The sequence below is a fragment of the Neomonachus schauinslandi genome, chromosome 8, assembly GCF_002201575.2.
Source record: "Neomonachus schauinslandi chromosome 8, ASM220157v2, whole genome shotgun sequence".
Lineage (NCBI taxonomy): Eukaryota > Metazoa > Chordata > Mammalia > Carnivora > Phocidae > Neomonachus > Neomonachus schauinslandi.
In genome coordinates, this window is record NC_058410.1 from 122,123,150 (window position 1) to 122,140,927 (window position 17,778).

At 44.3% G+C, this 17,778-nt stretch overlaps 1 protein-coding gene across 1 annotated transcript in view; it reads right to left on the reverse strand.

The window, feature by feature from the left end:
- Positions 1-578: 578 nt before the first annotated feature.
- Positions 579-17,778, reverse strand: part of SERPINB9 (serpin family B member 9) — a 41,500-nt gene continuing 24,300 nt past the window's right edge. The window contains exons 2-7 of the mRNA XM_021696975.1: positions 10,062-10,239; positions 6,626-6,763; positions 6,151-6,268; positions 4,503-4,645; positions 2,796-2,951; positions 579-1,555 (exon numbers count right to left, since the gene is read on the reverse strand). Of these exons, the coding sequence (XP_021552650.1) occupies positions 1,151-1,555; positions 2,796-2,951; positions 4,503-4,645; positions 6,151-6,268; positions 6,626-6,763; positions 10,062-10,229 (1,128 nt within the window). The 5' untranslated portion in view covers positions 10,230-10,239 and the 3' untranslated portion in view covers positions 579-1,150. The remainder of the gene's footprint in view (positions 1,556-2,795; positions 2,952-4,502; positions 4,646-6,150; positions 6,269-6,625; positions 6,764-10,061; positions 10,240-17,778) is intronic.

The window sequence follows — 17,778 nt, forward strand, 5'->3', positions numbered from 1 at the left end:
CGGCACATAGACATGTAAAATATAGTCCCACCCCCTGGGGAATTTAAGGTCTAGTTGGAGAACACAGATGATTAATAAATAAAGCAACCGCCGTAAGAGAAATGCCCTCCCTCAGTATGCAATGAAGAGTTCAAAGATGCACACCTGCTGATGTAGAAAAGGAAAATTTTCCTGGAGATGACATTGGAAATGAACTTTTAAGAGTTGAGCGGAATTTTTGTTAGAGTTGGAGGTGAAGAAAATACAAGAACAGAAGGAAAGGGGATCCCTGTGAGGAGATCACATGATAAGTTTAAGGACATGACCTCGTCCAACCTGTCATAAAAGCTACTCTGGCCTGGGGTGCCTGGGTGGCTCAGTTGGTTAAGCGACTGCCTTCGGCTCAGGTCATGATCCTGGAGTCCCGGGATCAAGTCCCACATCAGGCTTCCTGCTCAGCAGGGAGTCTGCTTCTCCCTCTGACCCTCCTCCCTCTCATATGCTCTCTCTCTCTCTCTCATTCTCACTTTCTCAAATAAATAAATAAAATCTTTAAAAAAAAAAATATGATCTTTAAAAAAAAAAAAAAAAAAGCTACTCTGGCCTGAGTATTAAAGACCAGGTGTCAAAAGACCATGACTCCGCCCCCTTTGTCTCCAATGCCTGATGCCCTGGCTTGCCACCTACTTAGTGAGGCATGAATGTCAAAGATAAAATAAAAATGTGCATTAAAGAAGCTTTCTAAAAAGCCCATGCACCAGGCAGACTATAAAATAATAGCCTCAGGAGCAGCATTTATTACTACTGAAACAGGCTAAGGCAAGTATGCAACCAGATTTGAGGTACAAGGCAGAACACAGTGTCACTAGAATGAATTACAAGTGGAATGAGAGGGGAGTAAGTCTGGGGCCATCCAGGGAAACTTCGCATTCCATCCTATGGGATTAGGACTGCACTTTAAATACTACAGGGAATCATTAAGGTCTCTTGTCCCATGAACTTGGCTAAGTAGGGCAAATGAGTGGTCAGGATGGGGAGAGCTGGGTGTGGACAAGCATGGGATTGAGATGCTTGAGGCATCTGCCCTCACCTTTGCACTGCGCTTCGAAGGCCCATTTTCCAAGGCTGTGGAGCAGGGCAGGAGGACACAGAAAGAGGGGAATGCTCACCCTTATGGAGAGGAAAACCTGCCACAGAACAGAATAGTGTCGGCTGCATTGTGCCTAATGAAGAAAAGGAAGGGGTGGTCGGCGCAGAACGTGGGGCCAGAATCCATGCAACACTCCACAACCAAGATAGTTGACGCGGCCGCGGCCTCCGTGCCTTCCTCGTTCACCTCCACAAAACTCTTGTGCACAAACTTGGACAGACACAGATCTCTCTCGCCTGACATTGCCGAAAAGTCAGCCTCGTCCTCCCAAAAGGCATCAACCATTCCCAGACCCCGGAGCACAGATTCCATGTCATAATCCTCTTCCAGTTGAAATCTCGGAAGGAAAACTTCCACTTCGGTGCTCTGCATACGGTCTGGCTTGGTCCAGGCTCTGAATTTCTCCAAAGTGAGATTTTTTTCCACCTGAAGGACCAGAATTAAGACTTTAAAATTCATACTTCCGTACGTAAGGCCACGCACACCCACGTACCCTTCCTTCTCTCGGAGATGGGTGGTGATTGTCCCATGGGACCAGGGGCACCTTTCTGCGCCAGGAAATTCGTGAGATCTCAGACTTGAGCTATTCCAACCACGCTCCCTTGCCAAGCAGGCGGCACGTGAGGCAGCCCCGAGGCATACAACGAGCGGCTGGTCCTCTCCTTACCCAACAGTATCTACGACACATCTTTCATCCTGACAACGCTCAATGCCCAGCTGATTGTGATTTTCTTTTTAACTGCGCTTATTTTTTGAAGATGAGGCATTGCTGGTAAGAAAAACGATTGGAAAAGAAAGGGCTCTTGCTGGAGCAATTTGCCAGAGGTGCAATCCTGTGTACCTTCTGAAGAAGAGACGGCAGGTGGCAAGGACACACAGAGAGCCTCTGGCTGCAGCTCGGCTCACGCAGGCCCCTTAGGACACTGGGAGTGCTGTGTGCCCCTCAGCGCCTGGGCCTAGAAGCTCCTGGGCCATGGATGACTCTCACACTAGGGATGCATGCTGAAAGGAAGCAAAGTGAGTTGGGAGTGCCGTCTGGAGCTGTTTCTGGCTCTGCTCTCCTGAGTTTCAGGTTCTTGATATTTAAAATATAATGTAGGGGTGCCCGGGCAGCTCCGCTGGTTAAGTGTCTGCCTTCAGCTGGGTCATGAGCCCGCGCTGGACTCCCTGCTCAGCAGGGAGTCTGCTTCTCCTCTCCCTCTGCCTCTGCCCTACCCCCACTGTTCATGCGCAATCTCTCTCCCCCTCTCTCTCTCAAATAAATAAAATCTTTTAAAAAAATAAAGAAATAAAATATAATGCTAACAACGATTATGATAATAATAACGGATCATATTTATTCAGGGCTTATTATGTACCAGACAATGTGCTAAGCTTGTTACTTGAACCACCCCCATTTTATCCTCATAGTAACTCTCAGGCAGATGTTATCACCATCCCTGTTTTCCAGGTGAGAAAACAGAGTTAAGGAATTTGGCAAGATCACATAGATAATAATGGGAGAAGTAGGTCCTGAATGACAGTTTGGTTCCAAAGCGCGAGGGCCTGAATACTGTGCTCTGTTTCCTGGTTGCCCACATCACTGACTTAAAAGGTAAACATAAATGTTCAAAGTGGTGCTTGAGTTCCGGCAAGAAGGACGCAAAGGGCGCCCTGGGGTTCTCACCAAGCTTAGATCCACGTTGTCGTCCGGGAGCAGAATGACCATGCTCAGCTCCTCACCCTCGTAGGGCAGCTCCAGGACCTGGGTCTGCACCTCTTTAATATAGGCAAGCTTAAACGTAGCTTCCTGAAACATCATCTGCACCGGCTTTTGCTCTTTCTGACGGGAAGAAACAGATGAGCACGGAATTAAAAACAGATTATTGTAAGAGGCAATAAAAATTTCCAAAAGAGCTATAATTGGCTCCAGGAGTGTTTTCAGCACCCATGATGGAAACGATATTCGTGTGCTAGTTCCGACTCTTTCCTATCATCGATACGAGGCATCTATGGTAAACAGATACGGTGCTAGCCTAGGAAAGGAGATGTTTTATTCAGCAAAATAAACGTGATACTCTGCATTTCCCACAGGAGGAAATCAGATTTTCCTCATGTAAAATATGCCTGGCAAATATATCTAAGGAAACAATATAATCAAATATAATGAAATAGAAAATTATTTCTATTTAACTGGAAAAAGTTTTTATGATAAAGAAGAAGAGACTGGGGTGCCTGGGTGGCTCAGTTGGTTAAGCGACTGCCTTCGGCTCAGGTCATGATCCTGGAGTCCCAGGATTGAGTCCCGCATCGGGCTCCCTGCTCGGCGGGGAGTCTGCTTCTCCCTCTGACCCTCCTCCCTCTCATGCTCTCTGTCTCTCATTCTCTCTCTCTCAAATAAATAAAATAAAATCTTTAAAAAAAAAAATACAAAAAAAAAAAAAAGAAGAGACTGAAGAGTTTCACAGCAGTGTGACTGGTGGTGTAAAGAGCCCCTCAGGAAGCAGTCTGCCAGCAAGTAGAAAGAATTACATATCTCCTCCTGTATTTAAATGCAGTTGTTTCAGTTCTGATACTCTAATCCAAGGAAATAGTTTTCTAAAAACACAGAAGAGGTATATGCACGCAGAAGTTAATTGGACTACTATACTCATTAAAGTTTTAAAAGCTGATATGGATCAGCTATTCTAAAAATTAGAATTCTAAAATCATAGCTAGAAAAGTTCTCCTCCTTCCACTTTTGTAACTAGAGGGCTGATTATGTAAAGTACACCTTATGCCCCACCCCCCAAAAAAAGGTTTTACCTGTACAGTACAAGTTTCCTAATTGCATTAAAATGGTATTTTTTTTTTTAGGGGCTGGGAGATTTGGCAAGCTATTTTAATGCCTGCCTGAATTGAAGTTATACCTCAATATCAAGACTAACATCTTTGTCAGTTAGTTTTAATATTAGAAACTTATAAATACTAGATTAATAATGATTAACAATAATTCAAGTCTATACTTATTTTTTAAAGTATCTGATTAAAGAAATATTCACTCCTTTTATCCACTCGCCCAACACATACACATATCTCACTTCCTTAACACGTTTTTTGCTTTCTGTTAAGCAACTTAAGCTTAGAGGAAAAGTCTTAAGTTTCCAGAACTAGGTGGCAGCAATGAATGCAGGAGAAATTATCAGAGGCAGTAGGAATAGTAATAAAATGCAAAAAATTAGAGGCAGCAAATTATTTTTATTTCTCAGTTCTTTTCTCCTGAGTTTAAAACTTCATTCAAAAATGTGTTAAGTTTCAAAATTATTTCTAACCAATCATTTATGCTTTTACAAAGTTAACTTTTTCCATTCAATTTCTTCATGAAACTAGAAGGATTTTTGAAAGCTTCTCTCACCTGGTTTATTTTAAAAGGCATTTCCCTTGTGTACATTTTGTTGAACTGTTCATTCCACCTTCCTTTGAAGTAGATGGCATTGACAAGAACCAGCCTGGTGTTTGCATTGATTGAGTTACTCGGCAGTAAATCTCGAATTTTACCTTCCAGGAAAAGTAGAGAATATATTAAGTTGTTTTCATAGAAGTGTGATGAATAAATCGTAATAAGGCTATTGACAGATCCTCAGTTATTAATCAAGAACCAAACATTCTTTTCTTCTCCAAATTTGGTGAGTTTGGATTGCTATATGCAGAAATAGAAAAAAACAACACATACAAGTGGTTTTCATGGTCAGGTCATAAATGCTGTGGGAACACCCACAAAGTCCATGACGGTGAAAGGTTTCTAAATCACTCAAAGAGAAACACTACACTAGGTCGGACAGCAAGGCAAGCGGGAAACGAGAGACAGGCTGGGAGGGACTTAGGTTCTCTCAAGTGCTAAAACGGAGTGTTTGGTTTAATGCACCAAAGGTACAATGAGTGCTAACATTCCACAACTATGTCCACATGTCAGAGGCAGCCAGAATGAAGGACTCAAAAGGGATATAGTTGACAATGGGCAGCATGGGTGCACTGAGGAGCTTCTGGAAGCATCTGGAAGAGATTTCACTATTTGATCCTCTAAACAAAATACCAGACATTCCTGGAAAAGGTAAGGTGGGTAAGTGAAAGATACTCCCTTCTTCCCTAGACATCAAGTTGTACCTTTCCAATGAACTAAGAGCATCCCTGCTAATTCCCTGCCTCCAGATGGCATAAGTAGCAAATATTACAAGAAGAAATGGTAGCAATAACTGCTAACTCTCTAAGGAGAGACAACCTCTTGTTCTCTATTGTCTGATTTATTGATAGAAATAGGAGTGTTCCTAGTGGTACTAAGTAGAGTTGGTGCAGAGGGTCCTGAATGGTTCGAACATCGTTGATCATGCGGGTCAAGATCAGAACACACCACTCTGTAAAACAGAAACGAGTAAGGCTCAACACCAAACAAAGGATGATTTCAGTCTAGAGAACTGATCAGCTGTGAGAGAGCATCTGCAGTTGGCCTACCAAATCTAGGCTTATCAAACCTAATTAAGGGAGTGTACGTGGAAGACATGAAAGAAGCAGCAGAATAAGTAAGCTTAATGTATAGGGTGAAGGTGGTGTTATGTGAGGTCCACAGAGAATTTCGAAGCCCAAGCGTATGTCTCAGAGAAGATTTGACCGATAGCCTCCTTCCTATGGAGGTGATGAATTCCCCCAACATGTGAATGTTACAGGCCAAGTGAAAGTATGTTTCAGTGTACCTTATTAAACTGGAAATCCAGCCTATGACTTTCTTTGGACATTTGTATCAGTCTTTCTTGTCCCAGGAGAATGGACAAAATTAAGTCTCTGTGGTTGAAAACCTGAGCATCTGATCAGAACCCTGTGAGCCCATTAAGTTTCAAATACGCCAAGAAGCCCAGCCCATCAGCAGGCCTCTGACCATCTGAAACACTCATCAAATCAGAGCATCAGGAAAAGCAAGGGGAGGAAGAGGGAGGGGAGGAGAACCAGGGGAAAGATGAGAAGGCAGAGGGAGAAGGAAAAAGAAGGGGGTAATAACATGTAATTCTGACCTTCAGTCTTTTTTGAGACCCAAGTGTTGATGTGCTCCCTGCACTGCTCTGCATCATTGGCAAAGGAAAGCTGCTCCAGCTCAGCGTGGTAGAACCGAAGACAGGATTCCTTAAAGGCCTTTGAAGGAAAAAGGTTCAAATATGGCTATATTCCTAAATAAAGTTCAGGTTCCAAGAAAATTGGAATCTTACATACGTTTTATTAAAACGAGTATACATTTCTTAAAAGTGGTCATATCTCAGTCTACTAGGTACTAAAATATCAGAGTTTATAAATAGGTAAGTACTAAGCCCCGAATAACCAGAAATGGATAAGTGAATTTTAGAAGTAATCAATTTTTAAATAACTCAAGGCACAGTTATAGCATTATGATTTTTTAAAAAAATGTTTACCATAATTTTCAGTTCTCTAAGATCTTTCTTTCAGACTCCGTATTTTGATTACAACTTTTATTGTTCTGCTGACTCAACTTACCGAGAGGAATTCACAAGTCTTTTCTCCAAAGAGCCTGCTGGCCGTTCTGAGCAAGTACTGGGTGCCAGGTTTGTTCACTTCAGCAAGAAGTGACTGGAAACTCTGATGAATGTCTTTCTCTGTGCTTAATGAAAGCACCTGTTGAGAAAAATAATTTTAAAATTTATCAAGATTGTTCTTTGCGGGGCAGCTGGGTGGCTCAGCCAGTTAAGCGTCTGACACTTGATTTCAGCTCAGGTCAAGATCTCAGGGTTATGAGATCAAGTCCTGAGTCAGGCTCTGCACTCAGTGTGGAGTCTGCTTCAGATTCTCTCTCCCTCTCTTTGCTTCCCCCCTCCCCACCAGCTGCTCGCACACTCTCTCTCTCAAAAAAAAAAGATTGTCTCAAAAAATCTGTAAGCAAAATTCTTTCTTAAATACTCTACAAATTTTTGCTTTAAAGTACACTGGTTTCTCTTTTTAAAAAACGGATATTACATTCATTTTAATCGCAGATTTAATACATACTAGAGCAGCACTATGTGGGGTAAGGAGAAGATACAGAGAGAAAAGGACAGAGAGGAGAGGGGGAGGGAGAGAACAGAAAACAGGGGAGTAAGATAAAATGGATGAAAGACCTAAATGTGAGACAGAAATCCAATAAAATCCTAGAGGAGAACACAGGCAGCAACCTCTATGACCTTGGCCGCAGCAACTTCTTGCTAGACACGTCTCCGAAGGCAAGGGAAACAAAAGCAAAAATGAACTATTGGGACTTCATCAAGATAAAAAGCTTTTGCACAGCAAAGGAAATAATCAACAAAACTAAAAGCCAACCGACAGAATGGGAGAAGATATTCGCAAATGACGTATCAGATAAAGGGCTAGTATCCAAAACCTGTAAAGAACTTACCAAATTCAACACCCAAAAAACAAATAATCCAGTCAAGAAATGGGCAGAAGACATAACAGACATCTCCAAAGAAGACATGCAAATGGCCGACAGACACATGAAAAAGTGCTCAACAGCACTCAGCATCAGGGAAATCCAAATCAAAATCTCAATGAGATACCACCTCACACCAGTCAGAATGGCTAAAATTAACAAGTCAGGAAATGACAGATGTTGGCAAGAATGCGGAGAAAGGGGAAGCCTCCTACACTGTTGGTGGGAATGCAAGCTGGTGCAGCAACTCTGGAAAACAGTATGGAGCTTCCTCAAAAAGTTGAAAATAGAGCTACCATATGACCCAGCAATTGCACTACTGGGTATTTACCCCAAAGATATAAATGTAGTGAAAAGAAGGGGCACCCACACCCCAATGTTCATAGCAGCAATGTCCACAATAGCCAAAATATGGAAAGAGCCCAGATGTCCATCAATAGATGAATGGATAAAGAAGATGTGATATATATATATCACAATGTGTGTGTATACACACACACACACACACACACACACACACACACACACACACACAATGGAGTATTACTCAGCCATCAAAAAGAATGAAATCTTTCCATTTGCAATGACCTGGATGGAACTAGAGGGCATTATGCTAAGTGAAATAAATCAGACAGAGAAAGACAAATACCATATGATTTCACTCATATGTGGAATTTAAGAAACAAAACAGATGAACATAGGGGAAGGAAAGAAAAAATAAAATAAAAACAGAGAGAGAAGCAAACCATAAAACACTCTTAAGTACAGGGAACAAACAGGGTTGCTGGAGGGAAGGTGGGTGGGGGGATAAGGTAACTGGGTGATGGGCATTAAGGAGGGCACTTGAGGGAATGAGCACTGGGTGTTATATGCAACCGATACTAAATTCTACCCCTGAAACTAATAATACACTATATGTTAACTAAATTGAATTTAAATTAAAAATTTAAAAATTAAAAAAAACAGGAGAGTAAGAATTGGCTTTTCTACCTAAATAGATATCTATTGTTTATAGGTAAGTAATAGGAAGGGGCACCTGCGTGGTGCAGTCCGTTGAGCATCCAACTATTGGTGTTGGCTCAGGTCATGATCTCAGGGTCATGGGATCGAGCCCTGCATCGGGCTCTGTGCTTTGTGGGGAGTCTGCTTGGGAGTCTCTCTCCCTCTCCCTCTGCCCCTCCTGCTCGTGCTTGCTCTCTCTCTCTCAAACGAATAAGTAAATCTTTAAAAAAAAAAAAAAAAAGGTAAGTAATAGGAAAGAATGACAAGGATAAGAGGGGTTCAGAAAAAGGGGCTATTACAAAATCTTGCATCCCAAGGAAAACGTAAGTATGAAATACACCCTATATAAAGTAAAATTTGCTTCTAAGATTTACAAGGAAAAAAGAACAACACATACAGTTAAAAGCATGAAAAGTTCATGGAGAAATGGGCAGAAATACAACCAGTGGGGAAAAACATCACTTTCAGTCTCTGCCAGTGCACACAGAATCCGAAAGCTAGTTCTTTGAAAGAAGTTCCCTGAGTGCTAGGAGTAGCAATGTGTATTTAGCATATTCAGTGCCATTGCCGTCCAGTTGAGCACAGGAGGATAAGGAATTTCAATGTCTCTGAATACAAAGTAACCAGACAATCTTCAGGTTCTCAAAAAAAGCTCCTAGAGGGTTCATCAGTTAGCCTAAAACACAGAAAAGTTCAGTAAGCCCAAAGAAGCCCCCTTCTACACGGAAACACCCAGTCCTTCCTACCACAAGCTGAAAAATGATTAACATTGAGTAGTCACCCCAGAAACGGCTCTCAAGGGAAAAGAAAGTTATATCAAAACAAAGAGCCACACTGACTAACACACCGATAGTGAAGATGTGTGTGGGGGCATGAGGTAAGCTTTCAGGTTTCATCTCGGGCACATGTCCCCTACCCACTCTATAAAACCCCTTCAGGACAGGGATGGATTCTTAGTCATTTTCAGATGTTTGCTGAATGTTTGTTAAACTAACTAGTCCACATGCCGTCTGTATATGCAATAAAGACGTGCTTTTTTACCCACATTGCATATTTTTGTCCATCCCCTTACTGAGCTAGGAAGGCATGTTGGTGTATTAATGACCTGAAATAGATATGAACCTCCCCTTCCTTACTAAAGAATAATTATAGCTATGAAGTCTTTTACTCCAAAAATGAGAGCTCTTAGCTGCTTAGAGTTCCAAATAATTTCAGTATCATTTCCTAAACAAAGATAAAGTGCTAGGATAAGATTCTGATAGTCTTATCCACATTATTAATAAGGGAACTTGCCCCCAAAAATATCTCAGGGAAGGAGACTCCCAGCCTTGTCCTTTGTGTCTTGGTCCCCAGGCAGCCCCACCTGCCAGAAGTAAGCACAGGTGTGTCCACACTGGGCACCCCTCCCACCCTGCTTTACGGCAGTTCTGGAGCCTCAGGTACGAAGCTGGGTGATGGGACATAATAACCAAAAGGCGGTCCCTTCTGCTGGGTGACAAGCAGGTTTACCTGGGCCATCTGGGCAGCAGTGTTTCCTTTTGCCCCCAGGAAGACCATGGCCAGGGCTGAGGAGATGCTCACAGGAGAATAGAACACGTTGTGTGAAGGGTTGTCTTGACACAGTATCTTTAAAAGCTGGATGGCAAAGGTGCCATTTGCTTCAGAAAGAGCGTCCATGATGCAGGGTCTGGAACCAGAGCATAAAGACAGATAAAGAGAGAGTCTGCTTCAACAGCCCCCCCCAACCCCGAACGTTATTGACCTCACATATGGCAGTTTGGGAATTGTACGGGTTTTTGTTTTTGTTTTTTTTAATAATAAAGCTCATAAATATTTTAAGTTGAAGGCAAACCCCATTTACTATTGCTCTCCATCCAAACAGTAAGTCCAAATATTAAGATAATTAGCTAAGTGTGGTACTGGCAGAAGATAAAACCAGCTTGAGAGCCTTGGGGAAAATGAAGAGCACCAGCTCCTGGGCACAGACGCACAGCAATCAGCCTCCGGAGATCAGGGAAGTCCAATCTTCTCCACAATACTTTCTTTTTCCATACATTTATGGAGAGAACTTCTGAGAGTTTCAGTTATGCAACAGACCACAGTCTCCCCATCTATTAGCCGATTCTTGAGAAATGTTTGAGATGCTGGTAAGCGAAGAGAGACAGGCTACAGCTGGGTATGGAACTGGCTGTGAGGCCAGGACCTTTCATCTACAGTGAATGGAGAGCCAATGTGCTCTCCATTCACTGCTGAGCAGCCCATGGCCAATTAACACCCAGCTCAGAGTGCAGGACCATTGCTAGGGGCTAGGCATCACGTGACCTTCGGACCTTGGCACTGAGGGTGAGGAGTCTGGGCGTTTTTGTTTCACAATTTTTTTTGCTAACTCAGAAACACTGATTTGGGAGTTTTACCCGTTAGTCTCAGAAAAAGCCACTACAGTGGACTGTGCATGAGAGGGCAAAGACCAGCCCTGGTGGAACACCAGAATGGAGAGGTAAGGTGGAACAGAGAAGGGTCCAAGAGAGCAAAACCACTGAGAATGGGGAGGCCAGTAATCCTGGTAGCTACAGAGGTCAGAAGCCTAAGTGTGAGTGGGCAGGTCTGCTGACCACACACCGCTCCCATCCCCCAGCCCACATTTCTCCAGGGAATTAGCTAAGGGTGGAAATGAGACCCTCACTCACCCAACGCTGGCCTCACACCCTGGGAGGCCTCCCTGACTCCTCCCACCCACCGCTCCTCACCCCCTCAAGCCCATCACCAAGGTTTGCCCTCTGCTGCCTACATGGCTCTTGAACCAGTCTACTTCTCTTGAGCCTGCACCCTAGTCTATACCACCTGATCCCTCTCCCCGCGGACAGAGCCACCCCCCACCCAGTACACTCCATTCTGACAGGAAAGAGGACCCTTTCAGCCCTCCTCTTAAACCTCAAAGGGCCCTTAGGACAAGCCCGAAGCTCACTTCATTTAAATGGCTTATGCCCCACCGGTCCGCCTCCCCTGCATCCAGCCTCGGCCTCTGGCCATCCTGCCCGCCTTTCATTCCCTCCAAGTCACCCCTGGGCCTTTGAAAACACCGTATCCAACTCCGCGCCCCCTACACTGATTAACGGCACTGACGCCACCACCGCCTGCCGGGCGTGGGCCCGCAAGAGAGCTCAGGAAACGGGAAGGACTCCATGAATTTGTGTGGAAGGCCTGCAAGAACTCGGATGGGTAAGAAGTGCTTGGATTTGCAGCTGCAGACTGGTGATTTTAGCAGGAAAGAGGACAGGTAGGGAGATGTCGTTCCGCGGATCCCTAGGAGAGAGAGGAGGTGAGGAAGCAGGGCCGGTGGGAATGCGGCTGGAGGGCGGCGAGCCTGCTGGGAGGAGGCGTGCGAGGGGCAGAGGGAAGACCCTGGGGGAGCGCCAGCGGCTCGGGCTCGCTGGCATCGGGAGGCACGGGCGCCACCCAGCAGCTGCGCCACCGAGCCCACCGAGCAACTGCGCCACCAAACAGCTGCGCCACCGAGCCCACCGAGCCGCTGCGCCACCGAGCAGCTGCGAAGTGAAGGGCTCTCTTTCTGTCAGCAGGGAGAGGGCCAGGTCGGCTCGGTTTCGCTCGCGTCCTCGCGTCCTCGCGTGCTCGCGTCCTGTCTCCAGGCCGGAGCGCGGGGGTTCTCCTCGTCCGCCATCCCCGCCCTGCCCCGGAACGCCCCCACTTGCCCCCTCCGGCACCGCGCCGCTCCTCCCTCCGGACCCGGATCCCGACGACTCCAGGCCGAGCTCCGCAGCCGCGCCGCGGGTCCCCACTCGGGTGACTGGCACCCGCAGGACTCCGCCAGCCCCCAGGGCCCGAGACCACTCCTAGGTTTCCCGCCAGGGCGGGGGCGGTGCCTGGGCGGTGCCTGGGGGCGGGGCTCGGCGAGAGGCGGGGCTCGGCGAGAGGCGGGGCTCGGCGAGAGGCGGGGCTCGGCGAGAGGCGGGGGCTCGGCGTGCGGCAGGGCTGGGGGCCGGGGTCGCCGACGCCTCCAGGCCCCCCGGCCCCGCCGCATGAGTGGGACCCTGCAACCTAAAGGGCTGGCGGCGCCCGCGGTTTGCCAGAGCCCTCCGCCCTTCTCCCTCCTCCTCTGCTCCTCCCCCCCCCCATGCTCTCTCTCTCCGTCTGCTCTCTCTCAAAAAAAAAAAAAAAAAATCTTTTTTTAAAAAAAAAAGTATACAATTCAGTGATTTTTAGTCTGTTCACAAAGCTGTACAACTATCACCACGATCTAACTCCAGAACATTGTTATCACCTCAAAAAGAAACACCGTGCCCATTAGCACTTTCTATTCCCTCCTCCTCCGGCCCCCCCACCCCCACCCCGGCAACCATGAAGCCATTGCCTAGGTTCGCCTACCGTGGACATTTCCCGTAGATAGAATCATATATAATAGTCTTTTGTGACTGCCTCCTTTCACTTAGCAGAGTGTTCTCAAGGTTGATCTTTGCTGGTTCAAGGTGACAATTATCTGTATTTCATTTCTTCTTATGACTGATAATATAATAATATAAAGTGTGTACACATATATATCCATTTTGATTATTCATTCATCAATTGGTAGACAATTGGCTGTTTCCCTCTTTTGTCTGTTATGAATAATGCTACTATGAACATTCACATATAAAATTTTGTGTAGACATATTATTTTCACTTCTCTTGAGTCTATACCTGGAGTGGAATTGTTAAATCATATAATAAGTCTATATTTAACTTTCAGAGGAAATTTCAAAATATTTTTCAAAGCAGCGACACAATTTTACCACCGTCATTGTATGTGGGTTTCAATTTCTTGACATCTGTCTTTTTTAATTTTAGCCGTCAGAGTGGGTGTGAAGTGGTATCTCATTATGGCTTAGAGTTGTATTTCCATACTGATTAATGATGTTGAGCACCTTTTATCTTTTTCATGTGCTTACTGGCTCTTTGTCTATCTTCTTCAGAGAAAAATCAATTCAAATACTTTGCTCATTTTCAAATTACGTTATTTGTCTTTTTATTGTTGAGTTTTAACACTGTAAGTTTTTATTCACTTCATTATCATACTGCATAATCAAACTGCTCAAAACCAGTGATAAAAAGAAAATCTTAAAAGTGATCAAAGAAAAGAGGTACAGAAAAACAGAGATAAAGAGGATATCAGATTTTTCTTTAGCAACAATGCAAGCAAGAATATAGTGGAGAAACATTTTTCAAATACTGCAAGAAAAAAGAGAAACCATCAACCGAGAACTCTGACCTTTCAAAAATATTTTTCAAAAATGAAGGTGAAATAAAGGCTTTTTCAGACTGACAAAACCCAAATGCTTTCATCACCCACCAACCTTGCACTTCAAGAAGTGTTGAAGTAATTCCGTCAGGTAGGCAGACTAAAGATGACAAAGAAATAAGGATCTGCCCAAAGGAAGAAGAGCACTGGAAATGAGAACTATCAGGTAAATATATATAAGACTCTTTTTCTTATTTCTTAAATGTCTTTAAAGGATAACTGCTTTAATAAAAATAGTAATAATGTATCATGGGGTTCATAACACATAGGAAAACAACAGCACAAAAGACAGCAGAGTCCAATTCTAAAAGTTATGGGGAAATGCAAAGTACCCCAAAACAATTTAGCCAAACAATTCTGGCTGGTTTCAGATCATACCAGGCAAGCTCCCAGGGGGGGAGCCAAAACAATTCTGAAAAATAAGAATAAAACTGGAGGACTAACATTACCTCAAAACTTATTATTAAGCGACAATAATGAAGATGTTGTAGTATTGACATCAAGAAAGACATTAGATCAGTGGAATCAAATATAGTCCAAAAATAGAGCCATATGTATATGATCAATTGATTTTTGAAAGAGGTGCAAATACAGATCAGTGGAGAAAGGATGGTTTTGCAACAGATGCAAAATGAGCTCAAAATGGATCATAGGCCAAAATGTAAAATATTAGGGTATAATATTTCTTGAAGAAACTTAAGAGAGAATCCCTGTGACCTTAGCTTCAACAAAGAGTTATTAGATAAAAAGCACAATACATAAACAAAAAAAAAAGTTGAATAAACTGGACTTCATTAAACTTAAGAACTCCTCTTTGAAAGGCACTGTTATCAAAATGAAAACTCAAGCCACAAGCTGGATGAAAATATTTGCAAATCATGTATCTGATTAAGGACTTGGTATCTATAAGAACTCTCAAAATGCAATAAACAAATGCCTTTCCAGTCCTGTGGGTTAAATTTTTTTTTCCAAATCCATTTTAGAAAGCAGAGTCCCTGAAATGGTTGTGGTCTAACAGGGAACATAGTCTATCTTGGTATATTTTAATAAGAGCTGCAATATAAATGATAAGTGGCTCAGGTAAGAGGCTGATGAACTGTGAATCCAAATTTGAACCAGGAGCAACCATGCTTCAGTCCAAGTCAAAGAATAAGTCAGTGGTACCGTGAGCAGAAGTGTAAATCAGTACTTTTTGGAGACCAGTTTGGAAGAAGCCTCAAAAAGTGCCCAACTTTTGTCTCAACAGTACTATTTTTAGGAAGATTTCCTTTAGAATATTAAGGATGTGAGCAAATAATTAGGATATTCATAACAATGCAGTATATAATATAAATAATTTTAATTACCCAAATGGTCTATGAGTAAACAGATCACAAGAAATATGGACAATCCCACAATGGAATTGTATGCATATCAACACTGACTATGTGGAAAGGTAATCACCTAGAAGAGGGTTTATAGTAAGGAGGGGCTACGAAAGTCTATGACTAACTTGTGGGAACAGATGATTGTAGGTTTATATTTGCATATAGATGTTGGTTCAAAACCCCCCTGGGAGCTTCCCTGGTATGATCTGAAACCAGCCTCATGCTCAGAGATTGGGGAGAGACTGAAGAAAGAGGCAGGCCACCCTAGCTTGGTAGGTGGCAGTTTTATTAAGCAAAGGGAACTTACATACAAGGCTTGTCTTGGGCGGCAGCAAGATGAATGGATCCCCACAGCCACCCACCAGATCTTCAAAAGTTTACAAAGAGGCCTTAACTGGGCTCAGTCACATATACCACGCAGGTGTTTTCCACACCACGTCAGTATCTCAAGACTATGTCCTTGGAGTGGCCTCTGGGAGTGGCAAAGGCAAGCGAAGCCCACATTCCAAGGACGGGGGGAGGCTGTTGAGCCTCCAAGTGCCAGTGTCCAGCTCGTGATCTTCCCCAACAGCATAGACTAGGGGAGGAGATACATATACGTATATCTCCCCATCAACAGCAGTGATCGCTAGGTGTGGATCTGCGGACAACTTAAATTTTCTTATGATTTGCAAATAGTTTCTAAATTTCTGCCACAACACATACTCATTTGTAATCAAAAAAGGTATTAACGTAGGGAGATCCTTTCTTAAGCAAGGGAGATGCTTGAGCTACACGTGGGATCACACAGGCCATGGCTCCCAGGAGTTGGTGAGTTTGTTAGGGTTTCTTTGCGGGCTTTAGGAGAAACAGGCAGAGTTTTGTGTGCATCTCCAGGGGACAGGGATGGAGAGGACTGCGGGCATCCGCTTCAGAGGTCCACTTCCTAGCCTGAAGCTCATTGCTGGAGCTCATTGCTAAGCCCCTGGGCCTGTATCTGGGTTGTTTTCACAAGGGACTCTCCGAGATGTGGAGCATGCAGAGCTCTCTGTGTGACACTGAAGAAGACACTGAGAGACACGGTCTCAATTGCTGGGGAGACAGACCCTGGGTGGCTGCAGGGCTAACATGTCAAGATCTCTGGAATTGCAAGCCATGGGGCCTGGGCACTGGCATCTCCTGATGAGGTTGGCAGGGGTGGGCGGCAGAGCTCTGAGGTGATCCTAGGACAGAAGAGCAGAGGACTGGCCCATGGGTCCCTGAGATGCTCCAAGGACACCCACAAATAATGAGCACAGCCTGGGAAGGGAGCCATCTCAGGTTATATATGGAGGGCAGAAACACTCAGGGACACCCTAAATACTGCAAAAGAAGCGTAGCGTTCTCAGCCCCAAACTTCACACATCTGAAGCCTCAGTTATTCAAGCAGCCCCAGAATGCTCAGAACAAGCATTCACAAATCCGCCCAAGTGCACACATTTTATTTTGCTGTTCAAACCACTGCACTGATTTGGTCACACAAGATTTAAATTAAGTCACGGTAGGCAGAAGAGGAAGGGAGCGCATGGACAGCTACTGTACCTTTTATGTGCCTTCGTCACTGGTCGCCTCTGCAAGGTGTCTGCACGACCTTGGATGCACACTTCACATCCAGGAAAGTTGGCCTTGGCTTCCTCAAACTCACCAGTCGTTGCAAAACTTTGGAGAAAAGACTGCAAGCCATAACTCTCCAAAACTCGAACTTTCTTTAGTGAGCTTTTCTGGATTTGTCCAGGCTCTGAACTCAGATGTCAGTGCTTTTTCCACGTGGAAAAACAGAGTTAAATGGTAAAATCCAGACGACAACAACATGTGCCCATGCACACACTTATTATCCCCCACCTGTCTCCCAGCCCCACACCCCCTGTGCAACTACGTGGTAAGTTCTGGTCCAAGACAATGCACAGATATTTTTCTTCTTATAAACACATCAAGACTCTTCCCAAGTTCTCGAGTTTTCCCTGTCCTCTCTAGGACACTAGAGTAAAACAACTGGAAAACAACAGACCAGCAAAGGTTTTCTTTCTTTTTCATTTTTTTTTAAGATTTATTTATTTATTTTAGAGAGAGAGAGAAAGAGCATGAGTGGGGTGGTGGGGGGTGGGGCAGAGGGAGAGAGACTCTCAAACAGACTCCCTGCTGGATGTGGAGCTTGATCCCTCGACCTTGAAATCATGACCTGTGCCAAAATCAAGAGTTGGACGCTTCACCGACTGAGCCACCCAGGTGCCCCCAGCAGAGGTTTTCAAAAAGAACTATTTTCCCTAAACTCATTTAAAATATTTAATTTCAAAATTCTCATAACCAATTGTTACACTTATATTCGTGCTATATACACATTACTCTGAGTCAAAGGACAGTCTGACAAAGGAGAGGCCAAGATCAGGGCTTGGACCTCTGACTGTGGAAGAGAAGGAAATCAGGGAAGGGTGGTGTGCTTCCTGTGAGCTGAGAGCAGAAATGGGAATTAGAGGAGTGTAGCGTCAGGCATCCCTGTTTGCCCTCACACTTCCTGCCTGCCCTGGAGTTAGCTTCTGGTCCCCCAGGA